The sequence below is a fragment of the Lagopus muta genome, chromosome 2, assembly GCF_023343835.1.
Source record: "Lagopus muta isolate bLagMut1 chromosome 2, bLagMut1 primary, whole genome shotgun sequence".
In the NCBI taxonomy this organism is placed as follows: Eukaryota; Metazoa; Chordata; class Aves; order Galliformes; family Phasianidae; genus Lagopus; species Lagopus muta.
Genome location: NC_064434.1, coordinates 43,592,978 through 43,616,488, shown reverse-complemented (window position 1 = coordinate 43,616,488; position 23,511 = coordinate 43,592,978). Strand labels below are relative to the sequence as shown.

The 23,511-nt window shown below is 35.9% G+C and overlaps 1 protein-coding gene across 2 annotated transcripts in view; it reads right to left on the bottom strand.

Annotated features, from left to right (window-relative positions):
- ARMC2 (armadillo repeat containing 2) overlaps positions 1-23,511 on the bottom strand; it is a 64,855-nt gene that overhangs the window by 18,233 nt on the left and 23,111 nt on the right. The window contains exons 7-12 of one of the 2 annotated variants that reach the window (XM_048937626.1): positions 22,196-22,288; positions 20,832-21,007; positions 17,936-18,038; positions 16,439-16,659; positions 11,351-11,496; positions 8,862-8,961 (exon numbers count right to left, since the gene is read on the bottom strand). In XM_048937626.1, the coding sequence (XP_048793583.1) occupies positions 8,862-8,961; positions 11,351-11,496; positions 16,439-16,659; positions 17,936-18,038; positions 20,832-21,007; positions 22,196-22,288 (839 nt within the window). The remainder of the gene's footprint in view (positions 1-8,861; positions 8,962-11,350; positions 11,497-16,438; positions 16,660-17,935; positions 18,039-20,831; positions 21,008-22,195; positions 22,289-23,511) is intronic. The other variant, XM_048937627.1, reaches the window with a different exon arrangement.

The following is a 23,511-nucleotide window of genomic DNA, read 5'->3' as shown; positions in this document are numbered from 1 at the left end:
GGTACTCAGTGTACCTGCTGAGTCACAGAACTTGACAGCAGTTTATCTGAGCAATTAAAATGTATCTGCTTTTCCACGTATATCATGATGAACAGACCTACAAATAGCACAGGTTTGCTAATGAGTAAGAAAGGACAACCATTAGATCAGTAATTTCTAATTAAAACAAGATAGATAAACAAGGGAAGGAACTCTATTCCAGAATCTGTACATGTTGGCCAAATACCTGCTAGTCCATCTGGATCCATCAGAAGGGGAGGGGTGATATGAAACAAGAAATCAAGATGCCAGAAGCTCCTATTAGGGTTCCTACTGAATCTCTAGCTGTATATAAATTATGCTTTTTCATGTTACACAAAATCAGTAGCAATAGTAAAAAAAAAAACAAACACTCATATGCCCAGAAGTATCATAGAATCATAAAATGGTGAAGGGTTGGAAGGGACGTTAGAGATCATCTGTGTCCAGTTCTTCCCTGTTAAAAACAAGACAGGAATCTCCTAGAAGAAGTCCAGCAGAACGCCACAAGAATGATAAATGGTCTGGAGCATCACCCTTATGAGGAAGGACTAAGTAACCTGGATCTGTTCAGCCTGGGAAAAAAGATGACCGAGGAGGGATCCGATTAATGTTTTTAAATATCTAAAGGAGGATGAGAGGCAAATGGATGAAGACAGACTCTTCTCAGTGGTATGTAGTGATAGGACAAGGAGTAATGGCCTAAAACTTGAACACAGGAAGTTCCATATAAGCAAGCAGTACAACTTCTTTATGGTAAGGGTGACAGAGCACTGGCACAGGTTGCCCAGAAAGGTTGTGGAATCTCCTTCCATAGAGACATTCACGACCCATCTGGATGCCTACCTGTGAGACCTATTGCAGGGAACCTGCTTTAGCATGGGCACTGGATTTGATGATCACTTGAGGTCCCATTCAACTCATGCAACCCTGTGATTCTGTGACCTTGTTCCAATCTCCCTTTCATGTACAAGGACACCAGGCTGCTCAAAGCCCCACTGGCCTTGAGTACCTCCAAGGAGGGAACACCCACAACTTTTCTGGGCAACCTGTTGCAGTGTCTCACCACCCTCACAGTGAAGAATTTCTTTCTTGTAACTAGTCTAAATCTACCCTCTTCCAGTTTATAACCATTACCCCTTGTCCTTTCGCTGTATGCTCCTCGTAAAAAGTCCCACCAACTTTCCTGTAGATCCCCTTCAGGTACTGTATAAACTGCACCTACTGCTCATTCAAATTGAATTAACAAGTTTATCTTTCTGTTTTTTTACATATCCTTGGAAAGAAAGATGAAGACTTTCTTTGCGTAGCCTGATAGTCTAAAAACAAAGTAGCAGCACTTACGCTTTCCTGAAGCTAACACAGTAAGGATTCATCTTGCAGTGACATTTTGACTGTGAAAACACCTGGTTAAACCACCCAATGTGAAACTTGGTTTAAAAAAGAAAAAAAGAAAAGAAAAAAGAAAAGGAGTGGGAGAGAATATATCAGAAGTATCAAAAGCAAATTAAGAAGATTCTGAGAAACCTGATGCAAGGAACAGAGAGGAAAGGCTTTACTACAGTGACAGGCATTCAAACCCTTGCTCAAGCAGAAGCATCTAGAGCAGGCTGCCCAGAAATGTATGCTTCTCTATACCACATACTACAGGAAAATATCCAACAGTTTTTTATACCCTAAAACCTGTTAAGGTAACTTTTCTGATAAGGGTTCATTTGCACTTAGTGCCTTTTAGCAATGAAGAGCTCATGTCCTTAGGCTTGTCAACACCTGGAGATCTAGAAAAGGTAACAAAGCAATCACTCTCTCAACAGAACAACTTTTGGTGAAAAGCAGGGTAAATGCTTTATTGAAAAATATTTCAGAAATCGCTAACTGAAAAAAGTTGAAAACTATGTCCCCCATAGTATTGCTCTAATGATTGCTGGTATCCTTGGTTAAAATCTTGCTTCTTATTACTACTTTGAATTTCTACTGCTTCAACAACTATTTCTTGGTATCACCTTTCTAAGTTAAAGGACGGTTTATAAACAAAAATGTCTTCCTTTACAATTCAACAAAATAGGCAACTTGCTAATAATTGCTGATCTTAGGCATTTATTAGATTTCCAAAGAAAACACCCCACAATTAAGCAAATAAATTCATCATTTTTATAGCTCTCTTCAGAGTTGCTTGCAAGCTTTCAGCACATTTTAAGAGTATCTGTCGTCCAAGCAGTAATATCTCCTTATCATCTGTTAGTCTAACACTCACATATCCGGCAACTACATTTACACTGCTGTATCCTCTGGTACACCAAAGCATTTGGTTTCCATTCAGTACATACCAAAAAGGCTGCTTGACTACAGAGTTCTAGATTCCTCACCATATCCCATTTTCTGCATTCCACTTCCCTCTTTTTGCTTTCAGATCTAAATAAATGAACTATAAATCACAGAATACTAGGAAGATACAAACAAACTATCAACTCAGCACACCATCACAAATATTATACTGTAGAGAAAGACCTTATGTGGTCATTTAGATTTATTAGCAGGTTGCCATAATATTTATTCTAAAATGGACATTTCTTTCTTGGAAAAATATTCAGGAAAGAATGAATGATTGGTTATAAATATGCAGGAAATCTGTGAGAAATAACTCTTATATTTTCTTCTTCTTCCAGGAGTTAATTTCTGTGTCCCTTTCATGTTTGTTTGTTTGGTTTTTTTTTTGTTTTGTTTTTTAAATTATCCAGGACACTATTGTATCGCAGAGACACTGTTGGGCAAAAGGAATATAAGTGAAATACATATTTGTAAACACAGCAGAAAAGTGCCACATTACCCCAAAATGCATTTCATAGGATTACCTTGCCAAGCATTCCAGCACCCACTCTACTTGCCATTTGCAGTTTGGTTCCCGCCCCATGTTGTTTCCTCACTATTTGTGATTGAGATACTATTTGTGTGGCTGTTCATCAAACTAAACTGGGAAATGAGATATAGATCATAACCCAGCAAAGGACTGGGGTTCTTTTAGCGTTGCTTTTTTCCCCTCCATTTTTAAGATTATTGGAAGCTGTGTTGGTTCTATGAGCTGATGTATCATGCAGTCATACAAACAGCTGTCCTCATCCCAAACGAGGGATAGCACAGAAGAGAAAAGCAATGAAAAGCGAGTCGTGGAAGCTCAATAAACACAGCAGTGATGGCCAATTCTTTAGGGATAAAGCTATTCACACAAAAGTACAAACATTTCCCACCCCTAAAATATAGAAATAATTAAGAAAAAAAATGGAAAATCTCCAGTATCTCTGACGATGCCACTGAGCAGAGTGCCAGTAATACTTTCAGAGCATTTAAGAAAAAAAACTTGAAAATCTGAAATAAAAATGGCTGTATCGCTGGATTCTTGTTAAGAGTCTCTGGCTGTATTATTAGGTTATATGACTGAAACAGATATCAAGTTCTTGGAAGCTCATCACAAAGTTGTCCAAAAGCCAGGCAAAAAACCATTCAGAAAGGTCAATCAGGGCATACAGATAAGTCTTTCCCTAATAAATAATGCTAGAAACAAAGCAGAGAATTTCTCTGCATTTATAGGCGCCATCTTTAGCAATCTTCCCACTGCAGCAATCCTAAGAGCAAAAAAAATATTCAACAGCCCTAAAAGCATAACTTTTTTTCAGAGGGAGACAAAAAAAATTCTTACAAGCTGAAGTCTGCTTGCTCACGAAACTCATTTGATACTTGCTACTTGGTAGATGCTCTTGGGAATAAAACTGTGCAGATCCAGGCAGAATGAACCCTATAACTGTGGACATCTTGTTAAAGAGGATGACAAAGCAGTTTCAATCTATTCTTCACTTAATAGAGTAAATTGTGACAAATTGTTAAATCAAACAGGTAAAACAACATGCAAATTATAATTGTTAGTTAGTGCAGTTCTACTGGCTGACGCAAGAGATACAAAAATAATAAGAAATCATTTCATGCATATCAGGACCAGGATGTTTGCCAGAACTGGCAGAACTAACTGATGATCAGGAGCATCCAGTGAAGAAAATGCAATTCCAGAGAAGCTAGATGAGTTCCTTGCATTGATTCCTGCCCACTATGAAAGAAACTGAGATCTCAACGCTATAGTCTTCTGCAGGGAAGAGTCATCGGAGGAATCTGCTGAAAACCAAAGTGATCACAAACTTCTAAAGAAAAAACTGATGAAACAGTGACAAATCACCAGGAAGAGATAATAACTCAAGAGTTCTAACTCATTAACTAAATAGCTTAATGACTAACAGTGATGAGCAACCTCTCACTCAAAACTGCCTTGATGTCTCAGAACAGGAAAGGTAACAAACGTGAAATCAACTATTAGAAGGGGATCCAAGAGATTCAAGTCTGATGAATTTGAAGAAACCATTGAAAAGAACAGCCAATTTGTGAACAGTCGGATACGTGCAATCAGTTTTAAGACTCCTGAGTTCTGACACCCAATTCTTGAGCTCTTTGAAGGAATCAACAGACATAAAGGAGACCCACTTGACAGAATCTATTTTGCTTTCCAGAAAACTTCTGACAAGGTCCCTCACCAAAATCTTAGTGAAACTAAGCAGTCATACCATAAGGGGAATGTTCTGTACCACTAAATGTTCAGAGGATGGGAAACAATAAATTAATGGTTCCTGCAATTGCAGAGCACCATCAGAATTCCACCTGGTTTTGTGACGGGACCTGTTTTGTTCAACAGATTCATAAAAAAACACTGAAAAGTGGGTGGCAACAGTGATACAGTAGATTTTGTTGATGACAGTAAGATATTCAAAATAGAAAAGACAAAGGCTGACTGAAGAGCATAAATTGATAATAAAATAACAGACAAAATTCAAATGTGGATAAAAATGAAACAGAACAAGACAAAATTACAGCCTTTGAACCAACCATAACCACCTGGAGGGAGATTTTTTGGATTCTCCTCAGAGTTGTAGTACTCATAGAAGGTCAAAGAAGCAAATCAAATTTTTAGCTTCACTGAGAAATAAATTTATGCAAGCATGGAAAAATATGATCTGGCCATATCTCAACAGCTACTTCTAGTCCCCTCATCTCAAAAAAGATACAGGACTAAAAATTGTAAAAAGCTCAGAGAAACACTATATGGATGCACAACAGTATGGAATCTATATCAGAAATCACTAAGCAAGTAAGGACTCTTAAGTAAGCAAGGAATTTTTAGCATGGAAAAGAGGGAACTCAAAGACTGTATGATAAAAGTCAAAAAAGTAAGAAGTAGTGCAAAATGAATGACTAGGGACTAAATTTTCATCAGCTTTTCAAAACAAGAAGCAGAGGGTATCAAATAAAGATACTAAAAATGAAACTCAAAAGAAATTAAAAAAAATTATTTGTGTAACAGTTAGTACAGCAACTCCTTGCCAATGGATGCTGAGGAATTTAGAAGTTTGTGTGTGATATATAGGTCCATAACAAGTTCTGCAGGGGTGACTGGAACTTTGTGGAAAAGAACACCACTGAATTTTATTTTGAACAAGAGAACCACACCTGGCTAAGGAACTCTCAAATCTGGAAAGAGCTGAAAGTTTGGAAAGTTTGCATGAGAAGTATCGTATAGGTTTGTTCTGGTTTTGCTGTTCTCTAGGCATCTGATTTTCTCCACTATTTAGCATAGATACTAGGCTGGATGAACCTTCCACGAGACTCGGTGTGATTATTCTTTTACTTAGCAGGCAATTGCTGCATCTAGTAATGGCAGATGCTTCACAAATGTTTTCTAATTAGAAAGAGTAGGCTAAACTGAAGTATAAAGAGACTCTTCTTCACAAGATCCTTCCATGCACATTTTAGCATGACACCCTGCATTTGTGCACTTAAGAATGAAAACAGACTCTTAACTGTATACTGAGAGCAGATAACAAGTGCTGGCAGGCCTCCACAAGGCCACCTAAGCTCAGGCAGCGTTTGACCTACTGACAGAAGCTACTGCCCTAGTTAGGTAATCTCCCTGTTCCAAAAGCACGGTCTCTTCACGACTTGTAACATCAACCACAAACTGAGAACACTAAACTTTATTTAGCTTATCTGAAAAGCTTATGGATGATAGTGATCTGGGTAAGGGGAACAACACCTTGTTCAAAGATTCCTGGAGATGGGTAAAGCACCAGACTACAAAGCAGAGTAGAAATTGAAGCATGCAAAACTCACCCCACAACATAGATGCTCTACGAGAACATTTCTGATAGGCTTTCATGGAATCTGGCAACCACCAAAGATTTTTTTGTTACTTCACACAAGTAAGCTCCAAAACCGACCACAAGTCGGTCCAACAGAAAATACATTACAGATGCCCAGAAAAGCACTGCTGAACTTCTGAGCGCTACCTTGCAGATCCAGTTTATTCAATCCTCAGTACTCCTCTCCTTACCTAAGATTATGACACATGGAATTAAGCAAGTCCTGCCAACTCAATTTCAAAGTCTTTCTCAACAGAGATAAATTCCTTCTCTCCCATTCCTTCTGCTTCCTTTACTCAAGAGAGAGCATGAGCTGAACAAAAAATTAAAAAGACTTGGAACTGCAGTGTGGTGAGAAGAACAGAGACTATTTGGGTGGCAGCTACGGAATTCAGTGTATGGTGTGGGAGCAAGTCATTAGTCCCATTTCCAGTGCTCACATTTTTGTTTGCATGATATTTAATGTTTATTTTTAAAGTCACAGCACTTGAGAAAGTTTTTTGGTGTTTTTTTTTTCCCCAGTATGTTCCTAGCTGTCATGATTGCCAATAAATAAAAAACATGAACTTTGCAACCTTAAAATTCAAAACACACACACACTTCCTCTTTCTTAACATATCAGTTTTCAGTCCCAAGGATTTTGAATGGTTTGAGTTAATAATGCTGATTTATTCTCCTCTTCTTCCCACAGCAAACAATTTTACCCACACTGCTGTTAGCTGTTTACTTTTCAACAGGCACCACCTCATTCTATAACTCACTAGCTGTCAGCATTTTACAGTATTAGCAGTGCCAACTGTACCCCAGGAAAAGCACTCATGCTTCTCACAGCTCAAGTGTTCATTACGCCGTACAGAAAAAAAATGGTGCCTTACCCACGGCCCTCTTCTTGATTCTGCAGGGCTTCACTAAGCTGACAAATGGCAATTGCATGCTTGATTAAAAACTGCAGTTAAGAAATAACTATTCTGAAGACATTGCGAACATAATCACTGTAATACTATAACTACTTTGTTCTAACATACAAGTTCTTTTTTCTCTAACTTATATTTTGATAGACAGTTTAATATAAAAACTAAAGCTAATCTAGTGATTAGTTTAGAAAGCAGACAAATGAGAAGCTAAATTCTGACAATTACCTGAAGAAATTTGAAATTATATATGAGCCTAGAATTCATTATGACACAAAACTATCAAGTCAACATTTCCTTTTACAATTACAGATGAAGGCTGAAAGGAAGATGTTACTCGCTTTAAGCTCCTTACTCCCATAGGACCAACATTTGTTGAGATTTTAATACAGTGCTCACAAGGAAGTATAGCTACAAATCTAGTGAAACATAACATCTTCAAGGTTTCTCATATTATTTATGTAGTCCTTCACTGAATATCTTTATAGACTACACAATGCAAAAGCACTCTGAACCCAGAAATACTTAAGAATGCTGCTGAAATGTTAACCAACAGATGAAAGTAATTAATCTTTCTCCTTTCTCCTTCTTCCAGTCATCTCCTTCTTTCCACTATCACAGAAAACAGAGGCAGGTAAACAGGAAAGGGAGAAAATATTTTTTGTATTTGGCAACAGAAGGAATAAATTGCATAGCACAGCTGATATCATTACCTTCATTAACTATCTTTAACAACAGCAGCAAAAAGGACCTTCCAACAATTGACCACGCGTTACTAAACGTGTCAAATTGTGTAGGCAAGATAAATGTGCTCAAGTCAGTTTAGACACTGGAGCAGCTAAGAAAGTTCTTTACTTCTAAAAATAATCTTTATGCTCAATGTTCTGAAATCTCATTCCACTTTTGAAATATTTATGCTTTACAAAGAAGTTTTCTTCTTAAATCTCACCTGGCAATACAGCTGTGTAATTTGCCATAAATGGGGCACAATGCTGTTACCAGCATGGCAATCTTTCAAACTATGATCCTACACCAAATCCCCAGAGCCTAGTGCTCCAGTAAACATAAGAAAGATCCCTACAATAGAGCAAGAAAATTGAGCAACAAAGACTTTGAGTTGTAATGAATCTGGTAACAAATAAACTCGTATAATTTTAGCTAGTAGGATGAGGCATTTTAACAAACTCTAAACATGTTTTTCTAGGTGCAAGATTCCAATGCAGCCTTACAGGCATATGGTTTTCTCTAACAGAAGAGAGACAGTCTGATACCTTATGCAGTTACCAAGGAACAAGCTTTCCTCTGCTTTGAAATTGTTTAGCTCTGGAAAATTCACCCTCCTTTTGTAGGAGAGGAGAGCAGAAGAAATCCCTACAGTTTCCTACTATCAAATACACAAATAAACTATTTTCTTTTAAAAGTTTTTGGTTTTTTTAACTACGAAAAACAATTAAGTATCTAAAAGACATATGCGGCCGACAGATAAATGAATCAACTGTCTATCTTCTGTATTGCTTTGAATATTTAATCTAAGTGATTTCATTTCAATTATTTACTACTTAAAATGCCATCAACCACTTAAAATTTTTATTTGGAAAATGCCTAAAAGTAGGTCACTGAAAACAGGCTTCCACACAATAATGCACAGACGCATCAGAGGATTAATATATAAAAATGGAGAGATAAAAAAAAAACTGACCTGCTGCTTCTGGTGTTTGTTTAGTAGGGCTAAAAATAAGATGTAACATCTGGAGCAGTCTGCTAAAGCTGCACAGAAGTCATTGTACGAAGAAAGTTTGCTACAAAGGTACAAAAACAACATACAAATGAATGAAAGCACTTTTTTTCCCACAAAAGATTAAAAAAAAAAAAAATCACTCTTCTTTTGACTCTTAGAGCCCTGTTTTCCAATATGTTAAATAAATGCCAATACTTTGACTTCTAATAGAGGCACATGCAGTTATGTAAGAGTGTGAATAATGGAAAGAAAGAACTGTAAGGAGCTTCCCAACCTGCCTGCCACTATGACACAACAAGCTCATAGTAGAATCATAAGCTTAAGGTGAAATGGGAAGTCAGACTCCCTTTCTAACATATGGTAATAGAAGCTAGCAACAGCACCAACAGAACACGTCTGTCACTACCAAACACAGAAATCAGATATTTCTGCAGTCACAATATTACCTCTGCATTTTCCCTAACTGCTCCAGTCCTACGCTGCTCATTTTTATCATTACAAAAAAAAGAATCAGACATGCTTTGGTCATACTAGAAATACTACAGTAACTATGGTAATGTCTTACTTCCCATGTAGTCAAAACCAGCAAACGTCTGTGCTGATGTTAACTACCAGCAAGACTTATAAACTTGGAGAAATGAAGAATTTGAATAGATTGGAATATATTCTCTTTGGAGAAGCTGTGTAAAAGTGACTGAAAGAAAAAAAGAATAATCATTCTGTATTGCTATGATACAGAAGAAAATTTAAATCTGTGTTCCATACTGCATAGAACTTTTTTTTTTTTTTCCTGAGACTGCAATTTCCAGGAAGCTAATTAAATTGATTTTCATCAAATTTTTACCTTGAGAACCTGCAGTTCACTGAACATAAGAAGAAAAAAACCGAAAACTGAAGCAGCAGGAAACTTTAAATAAAACAAATTACTTTTGCTCCACATTGAATTCTAGATCAAGTAAATGTCCTTGTCAGAATTACAGTCCAATTACAAAACCATCGCCTAACCAGCCTCAATTTCCATGGCATTTTCCCAAGTAAAAGAAATGCTCCCTCCCTAGAAGGAAATATGCTGAAAGTGCTGGGATCCCTGCTAGAAGTCAACTAATTTTTAGGAGCAAATTTAGAAGCATAAGTGGACAAGATGGCAGGGGGCTGGGGAGACAATTCATAGTATCACAGAATGATCTAGGCTGAAAGGGACCTTAAAGCTCATCCAAAGCCAACCCACTGCCAAGGGCAGCCCAAGGCTCCACTCAGCCTGGCCTTGAATGTAAATGCTGCCAGGCATGGGGCATCCACAGATTCCCTGGGCAACCCGTTCCAGTGCCTCACCACTCCAAGTAAAAAGTTTCCTCCTAATGCCTAACCTTAACTTCCCCTTAGACTGAAATCATTTCTCCTTGTCCTATCATGTCTCCCTCCTGTTTGTAAACTCCCCTTAAGAAGGGGAAGCTCATCTGAATGCTTTACAGGGAGCATACATGACAAAGGATCAGACTTAACTTGCTTTTATCTGTGAATAGGAAGGAATGAGAAACCCTTACATAGCAGCTATTCAAAGTGCAACTCAGTCTCATCTATCAAGGAGAATGCAATAGATGATTTGGAGGAACTGAATAAGGGGAAGATTCCATAGCTGGACGGCTTCTCAATGCACATAATCTCAAAGGCAACAGGACTCACGTAGGTAGTAAAGCAGCAAAGGCAAATATTTCAACCAGAATGGCACTCATAAATAGTGTTTATAATCCAACTTCTCCTTAAATAGCCAACAACTAATTCCACTACTTGTACAAAATCCTCAGACTGCTGTCAAGTCCATTTAGCACTGGGTATTGCAAGTTTGTGCTTGGTAACTGGGAGTTATTCAACTTCAGATTACAAAAACTTTTGGAGTGATTCACTCATCCCAATCTTCCACTAAAAAGCACACGCTGGGAAGAAGCCACTGAGCTGCTCATAAAACAGAGATTCTTTCAGCATTTCTACCTGCACACTCAAGTCTTGATCCTACAGATTAATCTCAAACATTCTGTAAAAAGTTCAAAATAATGAACATGGATCATATTTTCTCCCTTGTGAATTTTATACTACACAGTCCTCCTAAAAAACATGGCCTAAAATAGGATTTGTATCTAATCACTTATGCAGTTCTAAAATTTAAGAAATGGTACTTTAAAGATCTGAATCTGCGTGAATGAAGAGTGACACAATGCAACAAAACATTTTATACCAGGGACAATGACTCCAAGTTGTATGCCTGCAATAAAACAATTCTATTGCTATTAATAAAGACATCATTATCATATGAAATCAATCAAACTTAATCCAATGAATGCAAATAAATTTTCCAATTTTAGCATTTGATCCTGCTTTTGTTAAGGTCACTTGAGGCAGAAACACTGACTTGATTGCAAGCTGAAGTCAACAGAACTGTATTCACTACACACCTGAAAATCCTGACAATATAGGTGCACACATCCTTGTCAATCATGTGCTGCTCCAGTGCCACACAGAGCTCACAGACAGCACCACTGCAAATGAGCTGGCATCTCGTCTGAGGTAAGTCAGCCAAGTTTCGCAAAGTAGCTGTCAGCTGCATATAGAATATTTAAAGATTCATTAACCGTGGCTATTTACTACAGAATCCATACTGTTTTGAAAATATAATAAAGCTCAGGTCTCATTTATAATGTCAAAGGCAGTCTGAATATCCTGTTAACATCCTGCAGGTATGTATTTATCAGTAACTCTTAACAGAAACATGTAAGTAAAAAAATAGTGCATATTAAAATGAATGTTTGAAAATGAAAGATTGACACTGGTCTTTGCCTGCATGCAGACTCTTCCTGTGAGGAAAACATCATCTTCCACTTATTTTAAAATCTTCTATTCATGAATATGATCATAAAGCAATCGAAAATTAAGTGAAATGCTATGGACAGTTTAAGTGATATTTTGTATAAGATGACCAGAGGGCTGGAGCACCTCTCCTATAAGGAAAGGTTGAGGGAACTGGGCTTGTTTAGCTTGGAGAAGAGAAGGCTCCAGGGAGACCTCATTGTGGCCTTCCAGCTCTTGAAGAGAACATATAAACAGGAGGGGGAATGGCTGTTTATGAGTGCGGACAGTGATAAGACAAGGGGAAATGGTTTTAAACTGAGACAGAAGAGGTTTAGGTAAGATATTAGGAGGAAGTTTTTGACACAGAGGGTGGTGATACACTGGAACAGGTTGCCCAAGGAGGTTGTGGATGCCCCATCCCTGGAGGCATTCAAGGCCAGGCTGGATGTGGCTCTGGGCAGCCTGGTCTGGTGGTTGGTGACCCTGCACATAGCAGGGGGGTTGAAACTAGATGGTCATTGTGGTCCTTGTCAACCCAGGCCATTCTATGATTCTGATCTTGTAAATTTACATGTAAGTCCTGTAAATTATACTGACATTCGACACATATTTTGTTAACTGTGAGTTATAATGATGATGAACTGATTTTAAAAGGCAATATGATTTATTCACTTTGATTAACACATTCCAAAGTTAATCTAGATCCAGGAGAAATCTAGCGTACAATCAGTATAGAAAATGAAAAGCTGAAGTCCAAGTTTATTTTGGAGAAATCAAAATATTTTCAGAAGATACTGTTCTATTTCAAGGAATTTCAAACAGGAAATATTCTGTCACCTATACATATACACAATGAATCAGCTTTGCATATTTTGAGATGTTGTGGTTCTCTTTCATAACAAGGGTATTCAAATACCAATGTTAGAAAAGCAATGACAGGTAAGTGAACAGTTAATCAAAACCAGAAACTACAAAATTAAAGTGGGGCCAAGATTAAGTGTTCCAATTGCTCATAATCACATAAAACTTGAAATGAAATATATCACTGAGGTGCAGTGATTGTCTGGTGATAAGTAATACATCATTTTATAGAAAAATCTGTCAAAGAGCAGGTTACGTTGTTGCTTTTGAGCAGCTTTTGCTCAGATGGTACTAAGCACAACACTACCATTTTCCAACTGCTTTTAAATTTTCTGTCCAATTCCAATACACTTGATGAAAAACGCATGTCTGCAATCACTACAAGTTTTAGGAAACAACAACCAACTGTACAGACTGCACAGAAAATGAGAAAGAGCTCAAGGGCTGCTAGAAGTAGCTGAAGTTGAGCAAGCAAGTTGGAAGTACTGCTTGCTCAGACATGCAAGAAGTTAATCTGTTCAAAAACAGACTTCACTGATCAATACATATAAAGTACTTCACTCCCTTCAAATCCTATGGGCCATTTATTTTTATTAGCACAGGACAAAAATCAAGGTAATAAAATATCAAACTCCACAAAGATACACAGTAATTACTTCTGTTAAGGGACCATTTCTGAATCTCTAGATATGCAAAGCTGAAGTGAAACACCACCTCAAGTAATTAATGCAAATCTACAACAATTCAGACCAAGGCTGAAAGCCTTCTGGAAAAGAAAAACGTAAGAATTGAAAAGACTTAGAAACAGACCCACACGGTCTGCAGTGAGAATGACTCTCTAAACCTAACATGGAAGGTCTCTACAAAAATCAGCATATTATAACCACCCATCCACTATGTTCCAGTCCTGCTGTTTAACTACCAGGGCCCTCATCTACACTAGATCCACAATGGCAGCACAAATTCTGTAAGTTTTACAGTCTCAGCTCAAGTATCAAGAACAACTTTGCATTTCTTCCTTTACTCACCATTTATTTTGTTATTATTTTATTAGAGCAGTTCCTTTAGTTTCTAGTGGAGTAATTCTTGGTTTTTGTTATTTAAACGAAAAAACGTCATTTTAACAGCAATATCCAAATACAGCATTCCTAAAATCCTACAAATATCCAGAAATATTCTGTTGGAAATGGTCAGAGATCACTATGCAAGTTATGAACTTCCATAGGTTCCCAAACCATTTGGAATCAGACAACCTCAGATTTACTGCTTATGGAAAACCCTGTTTTCAAAGAGCATTAGTAATATTTTCCAAGCATTCTGCCTCACTCATTTCTTGATATTACAAAAAAAAAAAAAAAAAAAAAAAAAAAAAAAAAATCATGTTGCCTTTTTGCATTTACAAAGCCTAATACCTTGATGAACTTGAACTATCAAGAATTTTACTATTAGTGACCAGTATCATGCAGTCTCTGCATGGCCCAGGAGTAATTCTACTAAATATATGAAAAATACAAAAGTAAGTATATGTGTAAAGTTACTGAAAACGTACTCCCATTTCCCCTAACACTTCAGCAGGAAAGCTCAGACAGAACTATAAAACAATCTTAGAAAGGACAATAAAGGCCAGTCTGAAACAACAGCTGCATAGAAAGATGGTGCAGGTAATACATAAACAACAACTAGCACATAAGTGAAATATGAAGGTAACAAAGCACAAAATAACAGAAGCCAGCCAAACAAATTCAAGAGCTATTCTAATTTCTTCAAGCAGACAACACGATTCAGGGAGAAATGCAAAACAATTGACTCTAGCAAATCTTACCAGCTCTAATTCTCATGTTGCCACATGAAAGATCAAATTCATGAAAACTGGAAATTTAACAGCAGATAAATGCTATTTTTAAAGGGAAAGACATTTTAAGTGCTTTTCAATTAAGGAACACAGAGTACTTGTTAAGTCTTGTCAGTGAAACTTCAAAAGCTTTGGCTTTTGAATAAGCATTACCATAATTCATAGGAATATGATCAGCTGCAGCAACATGAGTCAGAGATTGTCTTGGTTTCTTGTCTTCTATTATGGAAAAATACATATTATTACAAACATTTTTTATTTTTGTATTCTGGAACTTCTGCATAACAAATACTTTGTTAAGAATGAAGACATCTGAGGGAAAGTTTATTCCCATAAAAACAAGCTGGCAAGATTATGTATAACACTGCCATCTGGTGATTGTGCAATTATACAGTTAAAGAACGAAGGGTCAGTCCCGTTTAACTGAAATACTTGAGTTTTTAGGATTTAGAGCCAGCAGAGACTCCCTCAGAGATCACTGTGAATATTTAGCATGTTTTTCTTCTCCACTGTAATTGTCTTCCATTCCTGAAAACCTATGTTTGTTCATTATTTCTGTACAACACTGCATATTTGACCTTTTGCTAGAAGTTAAGTATGGCACAAAATCTTCTTTATTCTCAAAATATGATCGTTGAAGACGAGGTCTTCAATACAACATCCCTGAAAATGGAGCAGTTCCTATATTTATGACAGTGACTGAACATTTAATTGGCACAGAATAAATTGTGCACTTTTATGTAGATTTGTTAAAGAAAATGGCATGAGAAAGTCACAGAGGAATTCCATAGCAGCAGGAATCACTGTGCTACTACAGGAGACATACAGAATACAAATTACAAAGAAAGGAAGAAAAGGCAATCCTCCAAAGTTGCAGGGAAGTTCAGACAGCCGGTCAACCAGCCCAAAACAGTGATTCATTTGTTTTATTAATTTGCAGTTTGCAAACTCACCCGGTCTGTTTATGTTTATATAAAGATTATACACACTTATGGAGAGACATTGCTCCACGAAAACAAAAAAATAAGTAAGAATAAGGTGATGGTATAAGCTATTCTTTTCTCATATAATTTCAAGTACCAAATCCCATGTTTGTAAGTGATTATACTAAATGACAGATTTCTCTAAACATTGCTTCAGAAAATCACCTAATCCATTTCCCTGTGAAGGGCCAGTAGCTTACAATTATCCCACTGGCTAATCTTTACCTCATACTTCACAAATGCAGTTGGCAAATTTTCAATAAATACATAAAAAAACCCACAAGCTATGCATAACTTAAGATGTACTTACCAATTTTTTTATTTTTTATTTTTTATTTTGTAAAACACCTCAGTTTAAACTCAGTTTCAGGGCAAAGGACTATTTTTTATTTTTTTATTTTTTATAGTCACCGCTTATTAAGATTACCTTACCAGAAATCCGCTGCCTTTAAAAAGTTGCTCTACTGCTGGCTTTTATATTATTGGCCTTTTCCTTAAATTCTATTTCTGGCAAAAAACACTTTGTCAAACCAATGGAGATGTGCTTTCCTACCCTTTTTTATTTTTTTTTTTAAATGCATTTTTTTTTAAAATGCATAAAGTTTTTTGTTTTTTTTTTTCTTAATCTTCTAGGGCATAGCAGAATACATTTGTATTTATTACTGCAATTTAAAGAATTTACAAGGGAACACATTTACTATAAGATCCAGAACACTGTCAGCACCATACTGTAATAATCACAAATTTGTTTAATTAAATACCTAAAAATATTTCTATTTACTCAGAAAGTCCAAAGCCATTAAAATTAACTACTGAAAATATGTGCAATAATTCAGTTTTGGTGCTGAACAACTTAATGCAAACTTGTTAAAAGTAATTCTATTCAAATGCAGGTACAACTCTTGTCAGTGGCGCAACAAGGTTAGCTTATCTCCTCTGATTAAGTTTTTTATTTCCCTGTGAAATGTTTGCTTTTAGAAATGAAAGTAAATGCTAACCTGGACTAATAGGTGGCCCAAGCTGGAGAAATGTGAGTCATTTTCTTTTATATTATTAATCTGCTTCATTAACTGCAGCAACATTTCAACAGCTCCTTTGCTGACCATTTCATTAAGGAGCACTGCATTTCCAGACATAAATTTTATAGCTCCCAAGCAATACAAGATAGCTTCATTGTTTTTTTGTAGATCTTCAGTTCTCAGGACCTCCAACAAACAATCTAAAACAAAAATCATTAATTTTAGGCTTTCTGAATAATAATTTAACGTTTTATATAGTTCAGTCAACAAAGATTAACAACTGAAAAGAAAAAAAAAACCTCTTGTTGAAATCCTATACTTTTCTAATAAATAGGATAGAAAAATTAGGTATTTGGATCAAAACCAAGGAGCAATTATTGATGAATAACAGAACTGACTTCTTTCTCTCCAGACTTGAAGAACCAATATCAGTTGTAAGCACGCTGTGGTAATCATTAAACTCTTCAGTCAAGATTTGAAAAAGTATATATGCCTGGAATTTTGTGTAGTAGACTTGAGACATTCAAAGGGGTTTATTCTTTTTACTTGCTGAAAAATCAAATGTGTTAGAGACTCTCACGTGGAGCATTAAAAAGCACAGATGAGCAATTCAAATCTCACACTTGAAGTCTGTCCGTACAATTCTTAGCTTTACTCTCTATACTGATAAAGTTACTGTATACTTTTGCATTATGACACCACTGTCAGACATCTGAAATGCTAAATGAATGCTTGTTAGTACAAACCTAGTGTATCTTTTCAAATGGAGATATTCTGAATTTGGCAGGTGTATTTTAAATAAGCAAACCTAGCCAATATCATGCTTTTGAATTTCTTGTAACTGACTGAGAGCTACGTATACTTCTTCCTATGTTTCATCCACTTGAATAGAAGTATTTTCCCACCTTATTTGATATTAGAGATTTCTAAAGTTTTTCTGTCTGCATTGGGTTTACACGGCAAGTTTTCAGTAGCAGAGATGCTGCAGGAATGGCCTGTGTGTGCAAAACCCATCACTGACCCATTCCAGATCTCAGCGAGCTCCAGATTCTCCAAAAAGGAACCACTGCTGCCAGATCTGAGACACGAGTGATGCTGGGTGCATCTCAGGGAGAACAGATTGAAGAAAAACTGCTGTGTGACAGCAGATGGGAGAGAGGAGAATGTGAGAGAAACAGTCCTGCAGACACCAAGGTCAGAGCAGCAGGGCAGGAAGTGCTCCAGGCATGAAAATGAAGTTTCCAGGAGAGGCCCATGGAGGACCAGCCTGTCCCTGTGCAACTAGGCACTGTGCAGAGCAGGTCTCCACATGCAGACACATGGAGGAGCTCGAGGAACAGGAGGAAAGGGTGACCACGAAGGAGTGAAAGAAAGCCGGTTATGAATTGCTCCATTCCCCTGTGCTACTCAGGGGCAGGAGATAGAAGACAGTGGATGTTTTGACATCTAAAATATAAATAATAAGAAACTACATACCTAGTAATGTATCATTTTGAATGAGGTAGTCATTTTTTCCATTCCTGCAAACTTTAAATGCAAGCTTGCAGGCTCCGAGAAGATTTTTTCCATCCACTTTCATCTGCAAGATAAAAGTCATAAGAATCATAAGAATCTCAACTAATACCTGCATACTAGTTTTACTGTGAGAATGCAGTGTCTGAACTCTTAAAATCCAGTTAAAACCATGATAGGATACACAGCCACACTGAAAAGTTTGCAAAAATAAAAGGCACTAGCTAGTTTATGCTCTCTTCAGCAAATTGTGGAGACTGACTTTGAAATAACAGATTATATATAAGCTTTTCATGTAGTATATGATTGTACTTTTTTTTTTGCTTTTTCCTAATTCACTCATCTAAAGAAATTCCACACAGGATTCACTGGTTCTGCATCTATGGCCATACAACAAGGAAATCCAATGCAACAATATATCTCATAACGAAAGTAATTCTCAGATATCAGAAAAGATCTTACAACATGCTAAAGGTTACTGAAAGAAAGGAAAGCAAGAGTTAGATCTCTAATGGCAATCTCTTCCTTGTCTCTGCTTTTGAAGGTTTGAAGGGCAAGTTCCTGCTGCTCAGGATTTTTAACAGATGGAAAAAGGAAAGAAAAGACAGGAAAAAAAGAAGGAAAAAATGTTTGTAACAGAACATTTCTTTTAAGCACCATGTAACACCTATGCGGTATCTGAATATATATTTTCTGATTAAAATAATATATATCAACTTAAAGAAGAAAATTACTAATATGTCTACAATGCAATGACACTTGGTATCACTTCAGTAGTAATAATCTATATATACTTTATAGAAGCTGAACTAGAAGGTTTAAGAGCACCAACTTAAGTGAGAGTTCTATTAGGAAACATTGCCAGCATGTTAAGTTAAATCTTAAAACACATCAACATTTTGACTAAATTCAGTTCTTAAAAATTCTCAGTCAGCACAGATGAACTAACTCCTAGGGTAAATCATCTGCCTAAAATTATAGATTATTAAAGATTCTACATATAATCTTTCATAAAATCAGACAAATAATCAAATGCAGATTGCTACTGAGGGAGAAAAAGCAGTCTGTAAGGGATGTAAGGACAGCTCCTAAGGAAATGCATTCAAGCAAGATCACACTATACAGGTATACACGTAACACAAGCTAAAGCTAAGCACTGATTTCAGTATTTTTTCATAATTTTAAACTCCTAACCTATTGATTATACAAAAAAACATAGCAATACTGGGATTTCAATGTATAGTATTGATGCTATGACTAAGTAACCTGCTCCTTGTAGAAATATTGTGAATCTGTAAATCACAAATTTATAAAAAGAAAAGGAATCTTAAACAGAATGGAATATTGCAGAAAAATATATTACCATCCAGTTTCTTAAGTACAACTACATTAATGGAACTACTGGGACATGGCACCATGGTGACTCACCTTACCGTGAATGAGAAATAGTTAAAGCTTTTAGAAGCACACATCTGTTGTGTCACACTTAAATCAGAGATGACTTGTCACCATACTGACACTGCTAGCAACAAAAATGATGAATTCAAAACAATCTCTTACCAAACCACTGACTCACATGAGTGCACGTCTATAAAACTGAGCACTTGTCTACTTCATATTCTACTAATAATTCAGTCTTACCTTCATATTACTTCTGATCTTACGCCTTAGTTTTAGCATAAATTAAAATTACTTATTTCAATCCCAATACATCTGTCTTAAAAAATAAAAAAAAAATAAAAAAATCACTTGACTGTGCCTTTGGATATATCCTGTTCTTTCTGTACTTTTTTTGGTTGGTTGGTTTTTTTGTTGATTTTTTTTTAAATGAAAATCGCTAGCTCTATCTTAAAAACCTTATTTTAAGGCATCCACAGTCTCACAATCAAACACTGTGACTCCAATGAGAATCTAAGTATATCCACCCTAGATATCTTACGCTAGTGTACAGCTCCTTCCACAGTCATGCTGGAAAAACAGTTTATTTCCCTTCTTTTCCAAAATAATTGACGAGATTTAGCATGTACCTTTCTTCAGTCTACTCTATGTCAGACAAACTTGATGGTCTCTATCAAATGTGCTTTTCAGATCTCTGGCTATTTAAGACATACTTGCAGGCTTTGAATAGAACTGTATTTTACTTTAAATGTACTTTAATTTGTATTTTACTTTATTTAATTGTATTTTACTTTAATGTACTTTAAATGACTTCACTTCGGATATAATTTTTCAGCTTATGTTCATCTCCCTTAATTATCAGCTACATTTAGACCATGTTTCCCTAGCTCGCTTATACAAATATCATACAAAATGATAACAAAGTCCTTAGGAGTGTAATTTAACAAGAGGGCTGCCACTAACATTATCTGACCTTGGAAAATGTCCTTGGCTATTCCAGCTTTCACAAAGAAAGGGACAATTATAATTACTTAATTAAAGAAAAAAAAAAAAAAAAAAAGTTTTAATATTTTCAGATAAATGTGTTTAAAGTCAATATATTATTCAAAATTAAACTGCAATTCCAGACCTAACTTTTTAAATTGTTTCTAAAATCCCAGTATATGTATCTCAGCTTAGGACACCATCTCTTTTCCATGCACAAGGAATATGCCAACCACGCTACACCAACTACCACACTTTGAGTCCCTATTTCCTTTCCCAGATGCAATTTCCCTGCAAAATATAGGCTCCAACGGGTGCCCATCTGAATGAATGGCTGTATTTGTAAGGCAAGAAACTGTAACTAGCATATTGTTAGTTTTAAACACCTTTTATAAGGATGAAATGAAAAGCTAAATATAAGTTGTAATTCACAGTGTTAAGCTTCACATTCTATCAAATAGCATTTTGAAAAACTTACAGATAGAATAATCTTTGCCAGCTTCAGGCAAAGTGGATCTGAATCAATTTCTACAAGTTTATACAATGTCTTCAGAAGCATACTTCTTCTTTTACATCTTTTTCCAAGCATATTTCCTTCATTCAAGACTTGATAGAGTTTGGTGCAAGCCAAACAAAGACTTTCTACGTTGTCTTCTAATTGAAGGGAGTAGGAAAAGAGAGAAAAACACAAAATAATAGTCACTGTCATCTTTTCCAGAGCATCTTAATAGACATAAGCACAAGAGAACAAGATAAAGAATGCGTTGCATAAGAACAAAATAATGCAACCAATAAATCTTCAAAGATGATAACGCAATTCTCAGAAACAATTGTATGTTGGCCTTTCAAAAAGAAAAGGGGTCAACAATATGATTTTCTTTAGTTCCAGCCATTTCACAGGAAGGACATGATTCGATTTTACTTCTGAATAATATTTTGCTTGCCTATAAAGAACATGTCACTATGAAAAAGTTTAAAAGTTTAAGAAAGTTCAGCAACTCACATTTCACAGTATCAGCACTAAACAAGGAAAGGTTGAATTGCACAGCTGTTTTCATGTTCTCTGACAGCTGCCTTTTCTACACATCAGTTACAGGTGTCGGAATCCTGCCTTTCTAAGATAACAATATAGTTTGGGAATCACTCAGAACTGTACAAGTGTTCCAGACTTATCTACATCTGCAAAATTATGCAAAAAAAAAATCTAATCTGTAGCATACTACAATGAATGCTGCTCAAGATACTGTAAAGAATCAAACCCTTTATTTGACATTTACTTTTAACTACTTGTAAAAACAAAACTACTTCTATATTCTATATAATGTTCATACTGGGAAACTGGAAAAAAAGAAAAAAAAAAACTTTTAAATAAAACTTAAAGATGGATTTCAGGGTTAAGACTTCCAAGCCTTCTTTAATTTACTCAATTTTGCTTCAGTATTCTGGGTCACTGTACACTTTTCTGAGTCATCTAACACTTTAAGCACAAGGGGAAATTTTCATTGAGAATTCCTCACTTTTCTAAACTTAGTTCAGACTTTCAAATACAGCCCACACTTAAAATAGTGAATCTACGAAGTACTTTATTTTTATAACTATTACCTCATCACTGACTGTTAAATTGGTAGAGCTATGGCCTCTAAAACAAGCTAATTTCATTACACAAGATGTTCTCTTAGCCAGTGTTTTTTATTTTATGCTACTAAGTCACTGAACATATTAAAGCATAAACGACTGCATAGTTCAACTACAGTTATTCTTCTGTAAATGAGTAAATGAGTCTTGTGTTTCCTCCAGGAAGTAAAACAGAAAATACATACTTTCAAGAACATTATTACCCACCACTTTCCAGTTCTTGCAGAATTGGTAGAACCTTCAAATGCCAAAAGCTTTTTTCCTCTTCCGATTCATCTATTCTCGTACCATCCTCTAATCCTTCAAAACACATTCAAAACAGAAGCGCATATTCAGTGAAGATTTCAGCTTCTACACAAATAAATAATTACAAACACTTCATTTATCGCTCAGGGGAAAAAAAAAAAAGCAAGCTAAAATTGTCTGATTTTGCTATACTCTGGGTTATTCTACCAATTCAAGCTTTTGTTGTTGCTGTTGTCTACAATTCCTCAAAAACAAGAGTTTTGCACAAAATTAGATGGAGAAATGTTTTGATATATAAAGCTGCCCTATAATCCAGATTTGTTTCTGTTTGCTGACAATGTTTCATTTGACTGCTGAACTGGAAGGTAACAACTACATTTACATCACTGTGTTTTTCAGCTTTGTATCTATGTGACAGCTTATTCTGTGTTAAAAACATCCATACTACAGACAGTCCTCTAAGTGTAACAATTTTATCTAGTCCACATGTACAATATTACACTAAAATTGATTAGCTGACACTTTGTTCTCATAGAATCATAGAATGGCCTGGGTTGAAAAGGACCATAATGATCATCTAGTTTCACCCCTCCTGCTATGTCCAAGATTGCCAACCACTACTAGATCAGGTTCAACTGAGAAGTAAGGGAAAAATTCTTACTACTTATTACATTCTGTTAATAACTCTAACCGCCTCACACAACCAGTTTTTAAAATCTTCTAAAGTTCAAGTAAAATACATACTTCTTATTCTTTTGTTACATGTTAGACAGTTTCTAGCACAGCTGGTATTTTGGGAGATAAATAGCAAACTCCTGACATCTGAAATATGCCCTGCCTCCAATAAGCATGACAAAGTTTGAAGTCAAACCATTTCCATTTTTCTTGTCTAACCTCTACCTATGAAATAGTACAAATAAATTATAAGGTTTGTAAATGGAGAAGATAAAGCCTCAAATAGCAACTCCCACTCTAAGTAAATGGAAGAAGAGCACATCACAGCCTTTGTCAGAATGATCCAGAATCACACAACTGCTCAGTTCTAGTAAAACAGTAATAAAGTAACAGTAAAGTAGAAAACTTCAAGTTGTCATATCAGACTCTCAAATATACACTTGAGATGCATGAAACATGTCAATTCTCAGAAAATAACATTTAAAATCTGTTCTATAAAAATTAGCAAAATGCATCCCTACAAGGGAATCCAGAATCTTCAGCTAATATAGCAGGACAAAGCTTTGTTAATTTCCAAGTAGTTATGTCAGCTTACACAAAGT